General features: G+C 41.1%; 1 protein-coding gene across 2 annotated transcripts; it reads right to left on the bottom strand.

Moving 5' to 3' along the window:
* Window positions 1-3007: 3007 nt before the first annotated feature.
* LOC145582207 (protein ROOT INITIATION DEFECTIVE 3-like) lies at window positions 3008-9983 on the bottom strand. 2 transcript variants are annotated; one of them, XM_081639211.1, is made up of 9 exons: window positions 9820-9983; window positions 9495-9720; window positions 9155-9268; window positions 8411-8544; window positions 8156-8303; window positions 7696-7895; window positions 4980-5104; window positions 3489-3715; window positions 3008-3411 (listed from the first exon to the last, which is right to left on the bottom strand). In XM_081639211.1, exons 2-9 carry the CDS (start codon window positions 9693-9695, stop codon window positions 3235-3237), a joined length of 1326 nt encoding a protein of 441 aa, XP_081495337.1. In that variant the 5' UTR covers window positions 9696-9720; window positions 9820-9983; the 3' UTR covers window positions 3008-3234. The 2 variants fall into 2 exon arrangements, with proteins under 2 accessions (XP_081495337.1, XP_081495336.1); XM_081639210.1 differs by having other exon boundaries at window positions 4980-5107; window positions 9820-9982.
* Between the last annotated feature and the right edge of the window lie 10774 nt (window positions 9984-20757).

The raw sequence follows: 20757 nt of genomic DNA, 5'->3' as shown, positions 1-20757 counted from the left end.
GAGGTTATTTTAAATTCTAGTGGAATTAGGATTAGTAATTATATCTTTTAGAAAGTAAAGAATTTTATTTGGAATAAAACAAGTGTTTTGAAAGACTAAATGTGATTTTAAAAGATAAGTACGGACGTTAATTAGTCTAATTTAATTAGATTAAGGACTCCGTACGACCTTGAGTTAACGCGTGGACCATCGCGAAACGACAGCTCCATCGCGCCGCGATTGACCCTGTCACGCTGCGATGGAAGCAGTTTTACTCCGAATCGAACTCAATCTTTTTCTGATCGTTTCGGGACTATTTTCTCTATAAATATGGTTGTACTTCCCCGTTTTTATTCATTCACAATCATCAACAATCATCTTTCTAATTCTATTCTCTTCTCTCTAAAAGCTAGAAGCTTGTTTTTTCTCCCTCTTTCTAAGCCTAGCCCTTTTTACAAATACAATACCGCATTCAAGAGTTCTAGACACACCTAGCCAAGTTCGAAGTTGCCTTCGCCCTAGACGCAAAAGGTTGATAATTTCTGAGGGTTTGGTCCCAAATCCCTATTTCAATTATTTAAATTAATTGTTTTATATTTTCCTTGAAGTTACTAACGTGTGTATTGTATTGATAGAAAGAGATACGAGGCAACAAAGTAAGTTGTTTCACTGCTTTATTTTTCCTTAAAAAAAGCATGCTTATATTATTTTAATTCCTAGTATCATGTTAGGATTCTTTTATTGCTTTCTAGTATCATGTCTAGGTTGCTTCCTATTTCTTCTATCATGTTAGTATCATGTTAGGGCTAAAGCTTTGATCTTTATTGTTTAGTGACATGCTAGGATTTGTTATTAATCTTGTTAGTATCATTCCTATGATCTTGCTATTATTATCATGCTTTATTGAGATTACGATGATGATTGTTGTTATGTTGCTTGATATGATATATTATTGTTATTGCTTGATCATCCCCGAATATCCAGTCATGGTTCAGGACCACTATGGAGTTAGCAATCTCATGGATCGTGAAGGGGTGTAATCTTCATCCTGTGAACGGTTTACAAGTTCCTAAAGCTTGTTGGCGACTCTTTTCCTCTAGCTTCCTTCCCTTTAGACGCCACCATGCTTAAGTGTATTATCACAGTGGGGCTCAAGTGTGGGATGCTTGAAATATTCTTTACAGTGATCTAGGATAACGTGCTCTAATTGGCAGCGCAATTAGGAGAGGGCACGTGTCCCCTTTGGGCGCCATTTTGCGGCTGACTAAGATCTTGGGCCTCCTGATGTAAGGAGGCCTTCATTCTTCATTCTCTTTTTTCAGGTGCTCTTATGCTTGACACGTGTCATCTTCCTATAGGGACACGTGTTGCCTCTAAATTTAGGCCACATGTTACTATGGGATTGGACCACGTATTTGGGGTATTTTCACCCTAAACAGTAGGGTGTACACATTAAATGATATTCCAATGACTTTAAATGTAATGGATCGGTTAGAAGGGCGCTGGGAGGAACATGAGGAGGAAGAGTTTAAGATGTTATTTATTTTCGTTGCTTTGGAGATGATTTTAACTCCAACGCAATCTCCTAGGCTGGCTTACTCACTAACTAGCCCTTTGAAAATAATTATACTCGTGGCCTTTATACCCTATGTATCCTATATATATGTCTGTATGCATGATATATTTTTATAACTATTTGCATATGGGCGATAAATGTGTTGGATATTGTGTAGCTGTGAATGTTTGAAACTTGTAGAGTTACCTTGATCTAGCAAGAGAACAGTAAAAATATCGAGTTCTAGAGATATAAGTAATAAATATCTAATAATATAAGTACTAATTGACATGAATTGAATTAATTAAACAAGACATCACACAATTATACACTTCGTAATTACACTTCGTAATTCTTATACATTGTATAAATTAGAGTCTCTTTAACACTTTGTATTAAATAGTATTTTAACTCCACTAGAAAAAACAAAACACAATGGAGAGAGTAAAATATGGCTTTAAATATTGAAATAAATATAAATTTTTATTTACAAATAATTACGAGTAATCAATTTAAAGGATTTAAGTGACAATTTTATGGCTTTTGAAATCTAACAAGGGCAAATATGTAAAAGAACAATTTAAGGATATAAGTGTCCACTGCACGCACTATTCATTAGAGTTTTGTTAAAATTTTTATATGGTAGGGATAGGGATAGGATGTAATTATACTCAAAAATACTACTCCCTCTATCCCTTAATTACATTCCTGCTTTCCTTTTTGGGTGTTTCAAAATTACATTCCTACTTTTCCTTTTTAGTAAGTGAATTTTTATCAAATATCCCCAAATTATCCCTAAATAGTTGTGATGTGGCATTACTTTAATTATTTTTCTGTTTTGCAATTAATGGTTGCACAAAAACCATAATTTTTCTCACTCATATTTTCTCACTCATAACATTCTGAATCCATGTGCAACACTATAATTGAATATGATTGGTCCTTTCATTTTTCATAAACAAATGTGATTGGTCCTTTTTCTTTTCAAATGATCGATGACATGTGATTCATTTAATATCATTCTATCTTTGTTTAATTCAAAGACAACAGTAAATGTCTTGTAATTCCCATTGTACTTTCTAATAATGAGTTTTAAGGTTACTCCAAGTTCCTTAATTCCCGTGTAAATTTAGAAATAGGAATGTAATTAAGGGACGGAGGGAGTATTGCTAAATAATATCTTTTGGAAATTTTGTCACTTACTACATACCACATATTTGAAGCTATTTGGAAAATACTATTGTAAATTAAATCATTTGTAAACTACTACCGTTAATGACGTGATAATTTGGCCTAAACCCTCATTTAACCATCAAAATAATTTTCTATTAACTCTAGTTAACCCTCCCCCCCCCCCCCCCCCCCCCTCTCTCACCATTTTCTCTTTCTCCTCCTTCCTCTTTGACCTCTGATCGACCTTTATCTTCTTCATCAAATTGAAGAAAACCCAACAAATTGGTGTCACTTGAAGAATTCTAAAAAAAAAATTCTAATCAAAAGCAAACCAATTGTAAAATACAGAGACTAACAAAGCCTACAAAACTTGAAAGCTGCTGAAATACACTCAGCAAAGCCTGAATCAGGTTGGTATTCCTATGGTTAGCTCAAGTGTCATCTCCACAAGCTCATTCGCACGAAACCAATGTAAATTATCACAATTTCTTAAATAGCTGGATCATCTGCATGCCACTTTGCAATACTCAACCAGAGTTTATTTTAATGTGTTTAGCATTACTTTCATCAACAAGCTCGTTAACACAAAACTGATGCAGATTGTCGTACATATTTTTCCATTGTTGGACCATCTGCGTTGCCCTCTTGCACTCCAGCTTTAGTCGCTCAACTTCCATTTCTGCTGCAGTAGTTGAGCCTTGTTGCTAAACAAGAAAGAAAATGATAAGAAAAAATAGACCACACACACACATATAAAGACGGATTGATATCGATCACTAACCTGAAACTCTTTGATTTGGTTGTTCATCACATCTTCGATGAGGTAAGAACCACCACCTGGATTAGAAGAGCTATCACAACCAATAAAAGCCTTTGTCCCCACAATCTCCTCGCTAGAATTTGCATATTTTTCAAGTGAGGGAGGCAATAAGGCCTTCCTCCCATGAGACGCTTGGGACTTCAACTCACTCTCTGAAATCCTAGTAATCAGAACGTTGGTCACTGGACCTGTCAAGCAAAGCAGCTCACATATTGATAGTTTGAATTTTATTGTCGGGCAAGACTGTAACAAAACAATGTACTGTAGTGATAATATGGCAGGAAGACTTCATCCTCTTTTTTGTGTTTCCTTTTTTGTTAAAAAAATCCATTCATAGTAGCAGACTGGCACGTAAAACCATAAGAGGGAGGTTAGTAGCACAAACTTGACACAAATTGGAACCAACATAGTTATTAGTGGATACTTTGTGCAGTTGCTAATAAATTTTAGGTTTACACCATATTAATTTGAGGGTGAGCCATATTATTCTTGCACAATATTCACTAACGGACTACAGCTTCTTACTGATCAATTTCTACAAAAGAAATGCTTGTGTACTCATAAATTTAGATTTTTGATGTGCAGTTACCTTACATAAAGAATAAGGATATTTCAAGAATACTGAAATGTAATTTAAATAAGATGAGACATTATAACAAGTATTTTGAATAGCAACAAGTGACTGATTGGCAAAATAAATCCCCTAGATCTTAATGTGCTAATTCTATACGTCAGCATGATTTTCGTCAACTATCATTCCAAACACATAAAAAGATACGGAGTAGTTGAGAAACAGAATTTTCAGCTCCTATCAAAATTAAATTTCAAGAAGTCCAGATAATTAAACAGCAGAATAGACATATAAAATTTCACATTATTACATAACAGTCCAGTACTCCAGTTGAACTTGAAGTGATTAATAAAAAATTCCACATTAGTACATAACACATAACAGTCCAGTACTCCAATTGAACTTGAAGTGATTAATAAAACCTAGATACATTACAGATAATTTCATTAAATATTTTTCATGATAACATTACAAGAACTGGTGTAATAATATTTACCCATCCTTAGATGCACGTAGACTCCAAGCTACCTGTTTATCTTAATCATCTATACTATTCATTAAATGCTTAAATTTTCCAACACTTGGGTCAAAAAAATTAAAAAATTTCCAACCCAATCTAAACAAAAGGTAGTGTGTCTTTTTTTTTTCTTTTTTTGTTTTGTTGTGTGTGCATGTTGGGGGGGTATCTCCCTAGATAGTGTGAGGATTCATATTCTATCACTGAGATGTCAAAGTTGTAACAGTCCCCACTACCTGCTTTGTGCTCCTCGCCTTAATATTAAGGATATGACAAGGACATGATAACAAAAGCACATCAAACCAAAGCGCAGAACACAAATATTTAAGATATCATGAGCAGGTTGTTAGGTGAGTCATATTACCTTTACCATGTGTAAACATGCGAACAATATTACGAGTTCTAGTATCCCATACACGAATTTTGCCATCCTCTGATCCAGATACCAACGAGATTCCATCAGCACGGAATGCTAGAGAGGTAACAGCCCTACTGTTGACCACAAGAAAAGAAGGGGAAAGGCACAGAGTAAATAATCTAGAAAATGATACCCAATAACAAAACTTCTGCTTTCTATGAACATAAAATTACTTCCTGCTCTCTCTGAACATGGATATCAACCCCAAAAAAAAGACAACAATAGATACAAAATGTACTATATTCAATGAACATTGGCTTAAAGTCTAAAGAAGACTTTCAGAAGTTACTTCAATTTCATATATTTATGATAAAAGTTAAATGCAATAGACAATTAAAAAAATCTAATATTTGCTAAATAAGCAAGAATACAAATTATATTGGCAATTTATACAACCTCCTAATGGTCTTGGTACTAAATTATTCCACATGGCATTCATAAGAGATTATAAGCAATAACAAAAGCGTGCAAGTCCGCAAAATTAAACAAGTAAAGGCTAAGCATATGGAGAAAGCTCCCACAAAAAAAAAAAAAAAAAAAAAAAAAAAAAAAAAAACCCACACATGTGTCAGATGGATCTCAGCTAGCCTAATCCAGCACAATCTCAAGTTAATTTTGCCAAAACTAACTTGAAAGATCAAGACGGGTGATGAAACAAGAATATTTCACATCAAGGTCAGTCACTGTTCTCCAAATCAGTGTTCACAGATATAAGAGAACCACTTCCAATGCATAACTTTCAGCATTTCCTTGAGGATGTATATGTAGTAACTAACCACTTGGAAACAAAACAACAAACCTACTGCCGTAAAAGGGTAAATCTTTAAAGAATGGAGGTAGTAATTAGGATCAAAGATTAGGTAAATTTAACAAGCGAACCTTAAGGGGACAGACAATAAAGGGTAATGATTTCAACAACTCCCTCAAGCCAAGTTCACATCCCCATTTTGTGGACAAGAATGAGAGCAACAACGAGGAAGGCCACAGTGGCAATGCACCCAATTTTTGATCTTGAGGTTGCAAGATCAAACACTCAATCGCCCATAGCCTCATAGGGGAAAAGGGAGTACTCACCTAGGTGGGCTTACACTTAAGATAGGCAGCTGAGTTAAGTGCCTTGTGCACCTCTTTAAACATAAGATAAAAGAAGCCTAGGTGGGAATATAAACAATAGTGTTAAAAACCATTTCCAACAAAGAGTGGCGGGAGGAAATATTTTAAGATATATCAGGGTTATGTCCACTTTATTTTTGTTTTTCTATTTATGTGATTGATTGATCCAGCACACTTACAAGAGAGTTAAAAACTAAAACAGATATGCATTGCAAGACTCCATTATCACCATCTATTAGAGAAATTTAGCTACATTGGTTTAGAGAGTTTTTGTTTGTAATTGTATGTAGGAATGGTTAGAATGTGCCATTGGTAGCCTCAAAGAATCTCAGTATCACGGCATCCTAATATATATGCAGAAAGGACCATGTCCACACTGAGAAGGACATGTTGAAAAAGCAGGAAAATAAAAAATGAAAATAGGTGAGGTGAGGAGAGGAGAGGGTTAGCCCACGTGCCTCATATATGTACCTAAATACAGGTAAAACCAGATAACTATGCAAAGTAGCAGACCTTATAAATACAGAATAAAGGTTTAGCAATTATGCTTTCTGCAATTTTTTATTAGTGCAAGTCCATCCCAAGATTATATAATAGCATCTACTCTCATGAAAGGCAGATTAAGTAATCAAATCTGCACATTAGAGTCTAAGACATGCCCTAAACTTATTGTTCCCATCACATGTCAAAACATTAGACTCTAATACATACGTATGGTTGAGAATCTTGGGAACCCAGCTCCCTATCACTTAATTCATCTTATTTTTCTCATTTATCAGCAAGTTAGTTACAAGTCTTTTTATAAATGGAATGGTTAGTTATTAAAAACAAGGTTTCAAGTTACTTTCTCAACTCTCCTCATATGATTTACATAAATACTTTTGCATTGTGTAGTAGACTCATAAGTCATAATTACTTCCCAGAGAAATATATTGAGTCCATAGAGTATGCAATAATTTTACAAGCATTAAAATCCTTCTTTAGTCCTGACAATTAAGCATATTTAACTAGAATAAACACCACCAAATGAAAGGAGTACTTCAAGACGAAAGGGATTAGAAGCAAGAGATTACTAGGCAAGGTCAACAAGTTAGCCAATAATACTCCAAACACACCAGAAAAGCTTGACTCATATCTATTAAAGCAAGTTACAGTTTTTGTTCAATATATAAGGAACTACTAATTAAATAGAACTCCTTATCTCCAAGTTTAATGATGAACTTATCCTCAAGTGTCAAGGTAATTGAACTGTTCATAACGTCCAAATAAACATTCAAAACAAATTGCTCCAAACAAAAGCTGATAGACAAAAAGCCCCATAAGTCAGAAACCAATAAATAGCTAATCAACAAATGATATTCAACCATTAAGTGATGAACAATGAATAGAGCACATGCCAAGCTTGTAAAACCACATTTGACGTAGCTAATAATCAAACAAACTTTCAATGGCAGAGCACTGCTCTCAAGACATCAGACTGACTAATTCAAAAACTAGAAGAGTAAATCAACCAAAGGGTTTAGTGATGTACAGTAATCAAGTAACAGACCTCGAATCAGCTAATGAGCCAATAATATGCTTTCCATAGTCAGTACTATTCGTAGTCAAAGCATTGAGCGCAGCTATGTATATCTTCCCATCTCTACCACCAGCATAAAAAGCATATTCACCCACATCAATGGCAATTGCATTGATAACAGCTGGGAATGTAATGTTCCGCAACAATCTTCCTGTCGCCAAGCTCCACACCTAGGAAATATTTAATTTAAAATAGGATGAAAAGATAACTCAAAAAGTAACAAATTAACAATAATAATAAATAAAAAATAAATAAATAAACGAAGTAATTATTTCATATTCTGATTTGACGATACATCATTAACATCAACAAATGAATTTTCAAGATCATAGGAAGCAACAACTGGCCCATGCAAGAGCATACTTTGTAACTCAATCCTTTTAATTTTTCATCTTTAATCATTATTGATAACCTGAAAAACATATCTCACCTTACAAGTTTGGTCTTCTGAAGCAGAAATAATTACAGCATTAGATCCACCATGACCTGATTTGACATCTGTAACGCGCAAAGTATGCTCTCGAAAATTATGCACATGATCATGCCTAGCTTCCTTTCTTCTAGCATCATCAAACATCCTGAAAAGCACAAGAAAGAGGTCAATTGTGGCAAAACTATCATCCTAAAGAACATAATAGTCACAGGTAAATTGATAGCTTAATTTACGATCAGATTCAAGCAGTACATGAAAAGCGACCAAACTTTAACACGTCCATCTTCTGCACCAGATATAAGCAGGGATTCATCATCTGACAATGCCATACAAGAAACAGCCCCATAATGTGCACGCCATTTCTTCAGTAATCTACCAGTATAAACCTAATCCACACACAGAAAGAACAACCAAATATATAAAGAGAACATGATTTCATCATAAATTCATAAACTTTAACTATCTTATCTTGGGAAATTTAGTTCATGCTGCATACAATATAACCGTATTAAAAATGACACATAAATAATACACTTACAGATTTCACTAAACTTCCTACTTATCATATGATATTTCTTTGGAACTTGAATATTATTTGTTGATGAAAAAATAAAGTTCTTCGTTCCTGAAATCTTCTAAATTCTTCCAATAAAAAAAAATAATAAATAAATAAATAAAAACATAGTCGTATACTCATATGAAGTCTTGTTTGATTTGTTTCAACAAGTATTTACCAATATATAATTTATAATTTTTCAATAACAAGTAACAAGAGATGCTAAAACCAGGACATCTAAAAAAAGCAAAAAAAAAAACTTTTAAATTCTTCCATTTTTACAAAAATAGTTGTACACTCATATGAAAGTCTAATTTGATTCGTTTCAGTAAGTATTTAACATCAACTTGTAATTTTCACTAACAAGTAAAATGAGATACTAAACCCAGGACATGCTAATAAAACAAAATGAGAAGAACATTTAGAAATGGAGAAAGTACCTCCCAAACAAAAACATCACCAGAAGCACCGCCGCCAATGAGATAAGTACCCTCACGATTCGATACTAACGGTTTTATCGGCTCAACCGGAAAACTCTTGACTTCAGGCTGAGGCTGCAGAGTTGAACCAATTCATACACAAATCAAACATAACTTGATGAACCCAAATTAAACTCTAACTTAAAAAACCCAAATCAAACACAACTTGAAGAACCCAAATAAAACATAATTTGAAAAACCCAAATTAATCACAACTTGAATAACCCAAAACCCAATTCAAACAAAAATTGAAGAACCCGAATTAGAAGTGGAATTGAAGTGAGGAGAGAGAAAGAGGTACCTTGTGCCAAGACCAGTAGAGAATGGAGCCGGAAGCGGAGGACTCGCGGAGTTGAGAGGACGCGAAGAAACGACCGCCGACGGAAACAAGGCCGTGAGGAGGGGATAAGCAAGATTTGTATCGGAATTTCTCGGCGTTGGAGTCTTCTTCCCAGCGACCTACGCCCCCGTCCATGGAAGACGACGCCATTACCACCTCCATTTTTGCGAGAGAATAAGTTCTAACACTACAGAGTACCAAGTACATACCAAAAACAAAATTTTAACCTTAATTTCCTAAAAAAAATAAAAAAAAAATCGAGAATAACAAAAAAGGGAAGACAAACCGGACAGGCGGCTACGAACAGGCGGCGCGAGCCTGGACGGTGCTACAATGCTGGCTGCTGCGGCGTAGAGCGGTGGAGGCGGCGTTGTGGCTTGACTGAACGAGTTTGAGAGAGGGGAAGAGGAAAATGCGTGACAAATTTCAAGATACAGCACTTTACTCGAGCTACAATGTGGTGTAGTTTGCAAAAAAAGAAAGGAAAATTTAGGGAAAATCCAAGTTTCTCTCCCAAGAAAATACCACGGGGTATATTTGTCATTTTACACTTAATAACAAGGGCCAAGCAGTAAGCAACCTGCAATATTCTGTTATTTGAGCAACCTTTAGTATGAGTAAATAAAATTGTTTGGGTTACTATTTGAATAAAATAAGGATTTTTTAGAAAATAACACCACAAAATAACCAAAAATTTTATTATATCATAAAATTTCAAACTTTTATTATAACACCACAAAAAAAAAGTTGATTTCACCACTGTTTTGGGTGTTTTTGTCCATCGAGAGAGTTACATCACCAAGACTGGTCCGGCGCGGTCCGTACTCGCAAAACACGGAGACTCCGGTTGGTAGGAGCTCCGCCTCCGATAATCAAGTTAGAATGTGTAGGAGAATGTAAAGAGTGTGGTAAAGTAAAGTGAAAACTTCTCGGATTCCGAGATCAGGTGTTTTCTCTGATGAGAGAGAATGTAGGGTAATGTGATAAATGAATGTGTCCCCAAAATGGGGGAAAATCTCCCTATTTGTAAGGTCATGGGAATACATGCTCATTAGGTTCCGCCGTTTTGCGACTTTTCTCGGGAATTGGGCCCTAAAGGCCGCAATTCTAGCTAATATCTGAGGCTGACACGTGTCAGCTGGTGAGTGGCCCATGTTGGACCTATCCAGGCTTGACACGTGTCCCTCTCTGATTGAACCACGCATCTAGGATATTTTTACCCTAAACATTTGCCCCTCACAGGGGTGACGTGGCAGGCCACGTGGTGCCTATGACACGCGTCTCCCTGGGGTGATGTACAGTAAATAAGATTGTTCACCTTCTGGGTATGACGGGGATGCCCCCCGTTTTACCTTTCTATAAATAGGGATTTCCCCCCTCTTTTCACTCTCATTGTTGACTTATTTGCAATTATTAGAGAGAGAAAGAGAGAGATTTCTAGAGAGAGAGACTCTGCCCCCCGCCTGTTGCTAATTTTTCAAGCTTTCGTCTGCCCCTTAAGTGGACACAACCGATCACCGTTTGAGGCAGTTTAGAGTTTTCCAGAGTTTGAACAGAGGTAACCGTCTCTCCCCTTCTTAGCTCTTTCAAGCTTTTACCGTTTGTATTTTTATTCTTTTCAATAAATGGATTCACCATCAACACACACGGCACAGCCTAGGACAGTAGTCAGCCGGTCTCCTGGTACGGCTGAGTCTAGGACTGGGGGTGCCGTCTCTGGATGCTTGGACCTCCATCTCCGAATCCCTCCATCTCTGTGTCTATGCAGGACACAATGGCTAGAACAAAGCAGACGGCCACTAAGCCAAGAAGGAGGCGCACTACGGAAGTGCCTACAGATGAGGTAACCCTAGACGGGGATTACCATGAACCGGATGAGCAAGCAGAGTCCTCTCCGCGTGCCCCCACAACTCCAAGTGACGGAATCTTGGAGGAGTCAGACGGCGAAGGATCCGCCTCTACTCAAAGTCAAAATAATGAGTTAGACGGCGAAGATGCCGCTGACAGGTCCGGCTTAGAGGCTTCCTGCTCCGATCAGGAAGAAACCGCCTCTAAGTACCAGCAGGCGGCCAAAGGGCCATCCATAACGAACCCTACTCAGACGGGTATGTCCCCTAAGGACATTGAGACTTTGAAGGGTAGCTTCAAAGCTTTTCAAGACAAACATCCCATAGGGACCAGTTGGGTCATTGAAGTGCCGCCTGAGGAGGCGGCGGTTGCTTTAGGATGACGACATTGAGAATGCCGATAATTACTTCAGCTGCTACGAGGCGGTATTCAAAGTCGGTCTATGCTTTCCTCTCCATAGAGGGGTAAGGGCAACTTTGAGGGGGTATGAGCTTGGCGTCTAGCAGCTCACTCCAAACTCGTGGGTAAATATTTTGAGTTACATTGCTGCCTGCGAGTTTCAAAATGTGACGCCTAGCTTTGAGGCGTTTTCTCATATGCATTATATGAGCCGCACCCCAGGCGGTTGGGGAGCGTGGTATACTCTAACCACACTCCCGGAGTACATAATGACGCTGGACAAGACGTCCAAATGGAGCAACTGGAAGGAGAAGTTTTACTTGGTTTCTTCTCCAACTCTTAAGTACAACCGATTCCTCCGCCGGTATAATAAGGACCCGGCTCTACTAGGGAGAAACTGTGCCCGGCCACATATCCCTGAAAAGGCTTGGAATGAAATAGTGGAGCCGGGCCTTTTCAAAACGACCACAATGTCGCTTGATGATGGGAGTGAGATAATCGTACCCCAGTTCTGGATACCCCATCCGGAGTGGCTCAAGGATGAGGCGTTTCTCTCCGCCTGTGGTCTTAGTACCATGTTTGAGAGACGTACGTAACCCCTCAACCGGATTTTCTATGTGTTTGCTTTATATTACTTCTCATATTTTGTCTAACCGGTTGACTTTCCTTTTTGCGGCTGTTGGATTGGAAATGGTTTATTCCAACAAAACGCCTGCCAAGTCTGCTCCCTAGTCCGGAAGGAGCTGTTGGAGCAAAAGAAGGCCCAGGCGGCCAAAAAGGATGGGGTAAGCTCCGGCTGACCTATTTGCTTGTAAAATTTCTTTTTTCTTTCTGTTGAACTAATTCTTGCCGGTTATCCCATCTCAGGGTGAGAACAAAGTTATTGCCCGGTCAATTACCAAAATGCTCAAATGGCATCGTCCGGAGGACCCTAAGAAGACCTCTGCCAAGGTTGCAAGGACTCAGATTACCCAGACGGTATCTGAGAAGAGGTCAACAACTGCGGATAAAAGCCCGGCCGCGTTGAAAGCTCTCAGCAAAAGTGCTGAGATTGTCAACATAGAACCGGGCGTCTCTGAGACGCCGAAGGGTGGCGTGCCACCCGGTGCTGCATTCGGTTCTGCAGCGGCTGAGGACCCTGGGGACCCTCAGTCTGGAGCCCAATGTATGAATAGTCTTGAACTCCTATGGCCGTTTGACTACTTAGTGCGTGTGAAATCCCAGACTTCTCAATCTGGAGATTCGCCAGGCAGCCGGCACGATATAGGTGTCGCATATGCTGCTTCCTCACAAAATCCTAGAAAGGACTCTCACCCGGTCTGATAAGGACCGAGTCCCTGGGTTGCAGCAGGTCAACTTTGACTAGATTCTTGCCCTGCTGGCTGAGGTAACTTGTACACTTTTTAATTGTGTTTGATTTTGCAAGGAAATTTTTCTAACTCCTTTTCACCGTCCGCGTTTTCTCAAGCGATGTTAAGGGTGGACGGGCTGGAGGTTCCTTTTAGAAGGAAACAAGAGGAGGTAAGAGACGCAAAAAAACCGGGCGACTGACGCCCTAAACTCTGCTGAATATCGCTCTATCATGGGTGTAGTTGAAACTAAAGCCATAGAGATGCAACAGGAGGAGCAGGTCAAGGAGCTCACGGCTGCAGTGGAGACAACCAATAACAAAATTAACACCCTGGAGTTGGAGCTAAAAAATGCTAAGCCTAACCTCAAGGCTTTGGAGGCGGCTGACACAGAGAACATTAAACTGAGGGCAGACGTCAAGCAGCTCCAGGTGGACATGGCCAACCTGTAGGTGGCGTACAATGCTAAGCTCAAGAAAGAGCAAGAACGGCTGGTGGCGGAGAATGAGAAAGATAGTGAGGAGCACATGAAGCTCACTTGACAACTCATTGATCCCGACACCGACTATGAGTACTTCAACTTGAGATATCAGTACGCCTCTAAGGTATACGATAATCAGCAGCTGAACCTGCCGGCTCTACCTTCCTTCAAGGAATGGGCCGTTGAGCAAGACATTAGGATTGTCTCAGACGGAGAAGATGAGTAGGGAGAGCTAGAAGAGCAAAAGGACTAGGCTCCGATTGACCCAAACCATGATCAACCTAAGCAAACTACATCCAACCTTCCGCCTAATCAATCTCAGCCGGTGCCTCCTCCCTAGTAGCCATAGGTTTTTCAGCGGCAGTATGCCAACCACAGTTTCTCCACCCTGCGTGCCGTGTATCTTTGTATTTTACCGACTAGGGAGTCGGGTAACTCAACAATTTTCCTTTCTTTTGCCCGAATGTCAATCCGGTTAACATTATCATCCAACCTTTTTGGGTCGGTTTTTGAATTTATGAAGTATGCCGGCTGAGTCGGTTTTGTTCAATTTGTTTTAATTTTTTCATACATATATACTTGAATTTTTGCAATTTTGCCTAACTCTGAAATAGCATGCGGCACATGATACCCCCGGTGTAATTGCCCCTAGGCGGCTGTGTGATTGGTTTCCAAGCTTGCTAATTAATTGACTTGGGAACTTTTGATACTTTAAAGAGTATGAGATGTCCTAAGTCAATCAATCATAGAAGTGATTGTCCCAAACCAAGTACACACCCGTCCAAGCATTCAAGAGGGTAGCCGTCAGCCCAGGCGGGGAATTAGTTGTACTTAACTTCTCCCCCGTCTAGGGTACTTGCAATCCAATTACGCTCAATGTCCTTTTGCCCCATTGGGAGGACTTGCATAATTTCAAAAAATAATCTAAGTTAGAACTTTAGTCGACAACCGGCTGATGTCCTTGGACATCCAGTTTTTGTAAACTTAGTCGTTCTTTAGATTATCCTAATCAGACGGCTATGAGTTGACCAATTAGGTTGTTCAATCTTTGTTGCCTGTAGGAGTTTGTAGAGCACTTTGTCACCCGGAGGGAGATACTCTCTGCGACGACTCCACCCGAATGGGCGTCGTCGGACGCCATACTCATGTTGGAGCAGGCGAATTTATAAAATAGGTGTCATCCGACCATTGGCCTCATGTCTTTTGGACATTGATTCAACCACTAAGTTTTTAACTTAGTTTAATTTTAATGCGTGACAGTTGACCGTCTGTGCATTCCAAGTTGCGCATACTCATGACGGTGCTTTAAACATTGCGCATGTATATAAAAATTAAAGGACAGTGTTGAAAACAAAAGGCTTCATTGATGGGATTTTTATTTACAAAAATTTACAAGTCTCAAAAGTAGTGCTTTTTCAAGTTGTCTACATTCCAAGTTCTAGGCAGCCGCCTACCGTCTGGAGTTTCCAGGCGTTAGGTGCCGTCTCTTACTTCTTCATATATCCGGTAAGGGCCTTCCCAATTTGGATTTAGCTTTCCTTGTTCATTGGCCCTACCGGTTACCTCCATTTTCCGTAACACAAAGTCCCCAACTTTCAAGGGACGTTTGTATACTCTTTTGTTGTAGGCACAGGTCATTCTCAGACGGTAGATCTCATGACGCAAGGTGGCATTGCCCCTGCGTTCAGGGAGCGAGTCCAATGCTAGTTGCATGGCCTCCCACTTTGCCTCTTCATCGTATAGCATGACTCATAGAGTCGGCTTATAATGTTTAATGGGCAAGACGGCTTCAACACCGTATGCCATGAGAAATGGTGTTTCACCGATTGCCCCTTTTTCAGTAGTCCGGATGGCCCATAGGATATGAATTAATTGTTCAGCCCATAAACCACCGGCTTTCTCAATTTTCTTTTTAATGTCGTTTGAGATGAGTTTGGTGAAGGCTTCAACTTGGTCGTTTGCTTGGGGTCGGTCGACTGATGCAAAGCAATGTGATATCCCTTGATCTTCCAACCAAGTCTTGAGCTGAGGCGTTTCAAATTGAGGGCCATTATCAAACACCATAGACATAGGTACCCCAAACTGGGTGATGATGTTCTTCCAAATGAAAGAGATGACATCCTTTGTCTTGATACTCTTGACCGCCTCTGCCTCCACCCACTTGGTGAAGTAATCCACAGCCACCAAAATATATCATTTTCCGCCTAGTGCAGGCGTGTAAGGACCCAAAATGTCCATGCCCCATTTAGCAAATTGGACTGGGTTGTGGATTGCTGTAAGGTAAGTTGCTGGCTGATGGATGAGCTTGCCAAATCTTTGGCACTTGTCACATTTTTTTACCATCTCCATGGCGTCTGACTCAAGAGTGGGCCAAAAGTAACCCTGCCGCCTGGTCCTGACAACCAGAGATCTGCCGCCTATGTGAGAGGCGCAGTATCCCACATGCAGCTCTTCGAGAACTTTCTTCCCCTTTTCTGGGGTAACACACTTCAACAGAGGTTTTAAGAAACCCGCCTTAAAGAGTTCTCCGTTTCTTATCTCGAAGTTTGCTGCTCGCTTCTTGAAGACAGCCGCTTACTGCGGTGAATCAGGCAGCGTGCCGTCTTAAAGATATGCCCGGATGCCATCCATCCAGGTAGAGCTTCGGTCAAGTACTCCAATGGGATCTTCTTTAGTAATACTTTGTTTTTCCATAACTTCCCAAAAGACTAACCGAGGCGTATCACAGGAGGCGGAGGATGCCAATTTTGACAGTGCATCCGCCTGATTGTTTTCAAATCTGGGCCCTTAACTTAGATTAAACTCTTCAAGTGTCCCAACTTCAGCTTTGACCGTCTGAAGGTATTTGATCATTGCCGGATGAGTGGCTTCATAGTCACCATGGTATTGGCTAACGATAAACTAAGAGGTATTTGATCATTTTTGTCGCCCTTGTCGCCTTGCACATGTGGATGCCGGCTAGCAGGGCTTCATATTCTGCCTCATTGTTTGAGGCCTGGAATTTGAACCGTAGTGCATACTCATATTTTTCCCCTTAGGAGACTGACAGATTATACCCACACCACAACTGTTCATAGTAGAGCTCCCGTCTACATACACTTTCCAAACCTGATCAGGATTTTCCGAAGCAACCGGCCTTGTCATTTCGACAATGAAGTCGGCAAACGCCTGACCCTTCACTGCCTTTCTTGGTTCGTAAGTGATTTCAAGACTTTGCATTTCAATAACCCACTTGAGCATTCTACTGGATGACTCTAAGGTTGTTGTCATTGGCCGCTTGAGAGGTTGGTCTGTGTAGATCACAACCGGATGTGCCAAGAAGTAAGGTTTCAACTTCTTGACAGCCATGTAGAGTGCAAGGCCAAAATTTTCAACCATGGGGTACCGTAGTTCAGCGTTTCTAAGCACATGGGTAATGAAATAGACCCAAAGCTGAATGCCGTCTCTCTCAACAAGGAGAACGACACTGAGGACATGATCTGAGACGGCTAAGTACATGTAAAGCGTCTCTTTGGGCAGAGGGCTAACAAGCCTTGGCAAAGAGTGTAAGTGTTCTTTCAATTTTTGAAAGGCCGCCTCAACATCATCTCCCCATTCAAACCTTGTCTTCTTCCTGATGGCTTGGAAGAAATATAGACACTTGTCACCTGACCGGCTGAGAAATCTTCCCAATGCCGCCAGGCAACCGGTGAGCTTCTGAACTTCCTTAACAGTGCGGGGTGACTTCATGTCAATTACCGCCTGTATCTTTTCAGGGCTAGCCTCTATCCCCCTTTGATCAATCAAGAATCCGAGAAACTTCCCAGACTCAACACCAAAGACACATTTCTTGGGATTTAACATGACCTTATGCCGCTTGAGTGTGGTGAAGGTTTCTCGGAGATCAGCGAGGTGATCCATCTGTAGCTTGGATTTGACTATCATGTCATCAATGTACGCCTCTCTATTCCTCCCAATCTGATTAATGAAGACAATATTAATCATATATTGGAAAGTAGCAAGCGCATTCTTCAAACCAAACGACATCACAGTAGAACAGAATAACCCATGATCAATGACGAAGGTCGTCTTTTCTTGATCTTTTTTCCACAGGGGTATCTGGTGGAAACCTGAGTAGGCATCCATAAAACTCATTAAGGCATGCCCAACCGTAGAGTCGACTAGGATGTGAATCTTTGGAAGCGGGTAACTGTCTTTTGGACATGCCTTATTCAAGTCAGTGTAATCTACACACATGCGCCAGGTACCATTCGGCTTCTTTACAAGCAAAACGTTTGCAACCCAGTCAGGGAAGTTACATGGCCGAATGAACCCCGCGTCTAATAGCTTTTTAACCTCGGCAGCTGCCGCCTGATTTCTCTCTTTGTCGTGATTTCTTTTCTTTTGCCGGATAGGCTTCTTTTTAGGATCCACGGCGAGTTTGTGGACAACAAGATCAGGGCTGATGCCTGCATCTCTTCTACTTCAAAGGCAAAAATGTCTTTGAATTCTTTCAGCAGGAGGTGCAAGTCTGCACCCAACCTTTCAAAGGCAACCGTTCTTACCTTGACAGTTCGCTCTGGACGGATGTCGTCTAGAGGAATATCAATATGATCACTAGCCGGCTAGGGTCGGAGTTCATCTGACCGCTCCCCGGTCAGTGATTGCTATTTCTTCTCTTTCTTCACCTCCACCAGCTGATCAGCTTTTCTTTTCTTTCCGGCTGCTGGTGGGGCTGGGTCCGAGTCCTTGACATCGTCAAGCTCTATTGGCTCCTTCCCCTATCTGGCTACAACAGTCGTTGGTTTGACGTCTAAAAGGTAACACTCCCTAGCCGTCTTCTGATCCCCGTTTAGGGAGCCAATAGAGCCATCATCCTTTTTCATATTTTAGCAACATGAGAGCTGGGATGATGACGGCCTTGCACTCATTCAGAGTGGGTCGACCCAGAATAATGTTATAGGCGGTCAGCTCTTCAACCACCAAAAACCGGATGATCATATGTCGCCCTTTTCCCTTCTGCCTTAGCCGGATGGGTAAGTCAATTTGTCCGACTGGGTGCACGACCCCTCCCCCAAAGCCAACAAGGGGATGGGAGACGTCGTGCAGATTGTCCAGCTTGGATAGATGCTTGTAGCTGATGAGGTCAGAGGAGCTACCAGTGTCTATAAGGATCCGACCAACCAGTTGGTTAGCAACCTTACATTCAATGACGACCGGGTCTTCCTCCGGTCGGCGGACTTTGCCCCGATCCTTCTCAGTGATGAGGATGTCTGGGAAAGTGCCACTAGCAGACGCCTTCCCATCATAAACAGAATGGATCATCTTTTTCAGATGATCCTTGGTGCCCCGGATGGTCGGGCCACCACTTGCGAATCCGCCTACTATGGTGTAAACCGGCTCCTTGTCAATGTCCGAACTACTAGTAGGGTGGACAGTCTTGGACGACTACCCTAGATTCGTCTTGACAGTCGCTTTGGACTTCAAGACATAGGATTTCAGCACGCCCTTGTCAGCCAAACGGTCCAACGTCCGCTTAAGACTATAGCAGTCATTGGTGTCATGGCCGACTTCCTCATGGAAGTGACAATATTTATTCTTGTTCCGTGACTGAACGAAACTCTTCATTGAATTCGGCTTCTCAATGGTCAGCCGATCCTTTATCTCCATGAGGATAAAGTAGCAGTCTTTATTAAACTCGTACCTCGGAACATACGGTTTAAATTATTTCTTTTTCTTTTTGGACGGTTGATCAGGCTCATCAACCGCCCAAACTTCTTTTCTCTTTTTTCTCTCTTCAGCTTTCTAAGCCGGCTGAGGAGACCGACTATCTTTTTGTTTGTCAGACTTCTTGGAGTTTGACTGATGGCTAAACGAGCAGAGGTCGGTGGCTTGAATAAAGCTCTCCGCCTCTATCAACGCCTCTTGGAGGGTGAAGACTCTCTTCTAGACAAGGTGAAACTTAAAGGTTGACCCATCCTTCAGACCCTTGAAGAAGTCTGTATTGGCTACCTCGTCAGACAACCCTTGTATTCTGATGCTCACCATATTGAACCGTTTGACGTAGGAGCGAAGTCCTTCTCTCTCTCCCTGCCGTATGGTTCTCAAGTTGAGACTTGTTTTCTTGGCAGGGATGTTCATTGAGAAGTTGGAGGCAAGCAGGAAGGCAAGCCTCCTGAAGCTATCAATGCATCTGGCTAGCAGGTTGTCAAACCATTGTTGGGCTATGCCCTTCAAGGTAGCCGGGAAGCATCGGCACCACATAGGATCCTCCAACCCCTGCATGTGCATAAGGTTGGTGTAGGCCATGAGGTGATCTTTAGGGTTGGTGGTACCATCATAGGCACCAACCAACACATTATTAACCTTGGCCGGCTGTGCCGCCTCGGTTATCTCCTTGGTGAACATAGAAGTTTGTTCACCAAGTTTAAGCAGACGGAGCTGCCAGTCCAAGGGTTGGACATTATATGCCGCCTGTCCCCCAAAGAGGGCCGGCTGCATGAAAGGAGGGGTGTACTGCCCGTATGGCATCTGGGGCACATACGAGATTGCTCGGATCATCTGAGGGCCAGTATGGACGGACTTGCCGCCTGTATGGCTCTCATGCAAGGATTGAGAATTCCTTGCTGATGTATTTTTGAAGCTGTCTGGAAAGCTTGATGTAGAGGCTGACTTAGACAGCTGTTGGCTCCGGTTGTGCTCGATGATGTGTCGAGCATCAGAGAAGGTTTTCTTGTTGTCATCCGGTTGAACAGCTCGGATGACCTTCCTTTTGCCCATCTAGGGCAGAAGAACCTTGGTCCAGTCGATGGCAGGTGTAGTCTTCTCCTTTGGATGTGGAGTAGGCTGCCTTTCTTTGACTGACTTTCTCCTCTCAGCTTGAGGAGTCTTCTTGGCCGACTGACCCTTTGCTAGGGCCAGCCGTCCTTTTGTTGATCAGGTCCTTGATTTCACCCTTGAAACTTGTCATGAATTTATGAGTTCGTCTCTGGTTACTAGTGCCTGACCCCTTATCGCCTAGGTGTTACCAGGCGGTGGTCCAGCGGTCTTGCTGGTACCAGCTTCATTGTTAGGTCGTTCCAACTTATCTATGGAACGGATGTGTTTAGAGAGGAGTGACCCATCAGGGCCCACTCGGGTTTCGACTTCACAATCATTGTCTGTATCA

Source organism: Chenopodium album, chromosome 15 (assembly GCF_948465745.1).
Source record: "Chenopodium album chromosome 15, dcCheAlbu1.1, whole genome shotgun sequence".
In the NCBI taxonomy this organism is placed as follows: domain Eukaryota; kingdom Viridiplantae; phylum Streptophyta; class Magnoliopsida; order Caryophyllales; family Amaranthaceae; genus Chenopodium; species Chenopodium album.
The sequence above is the reverse complement of the archived record's forward strand: the minus strand, read 5'-3'. Positions and strand labels throughout refer to the sequence as shown.

Bases quoted from the DNA above. Each gene is read 5' to 3' on its own strand.
- LOC145582207 (XM_081639210.1), bottom strand. From the start codon at position 9,695: ATGGAGGTGGTAATGGCGTCGTCTTCCATGGACGGGGGCGTAGGTCGC. The intron at 9,269-9,494 runs GTACCTCTTTCT...TCAACTCTGCAG, and splicing joins TCTACTGGTCTTGGCACAAG to CCTCAGCCTGAAGTCAAGAG. The intron at 8,545-9,154 runs GTACTTTCTCCA...TGTGTGGATTAG, and splicing joins GTGATGTTTTTGTTTGGGAG to GTTTATACTGGTAGATTACT.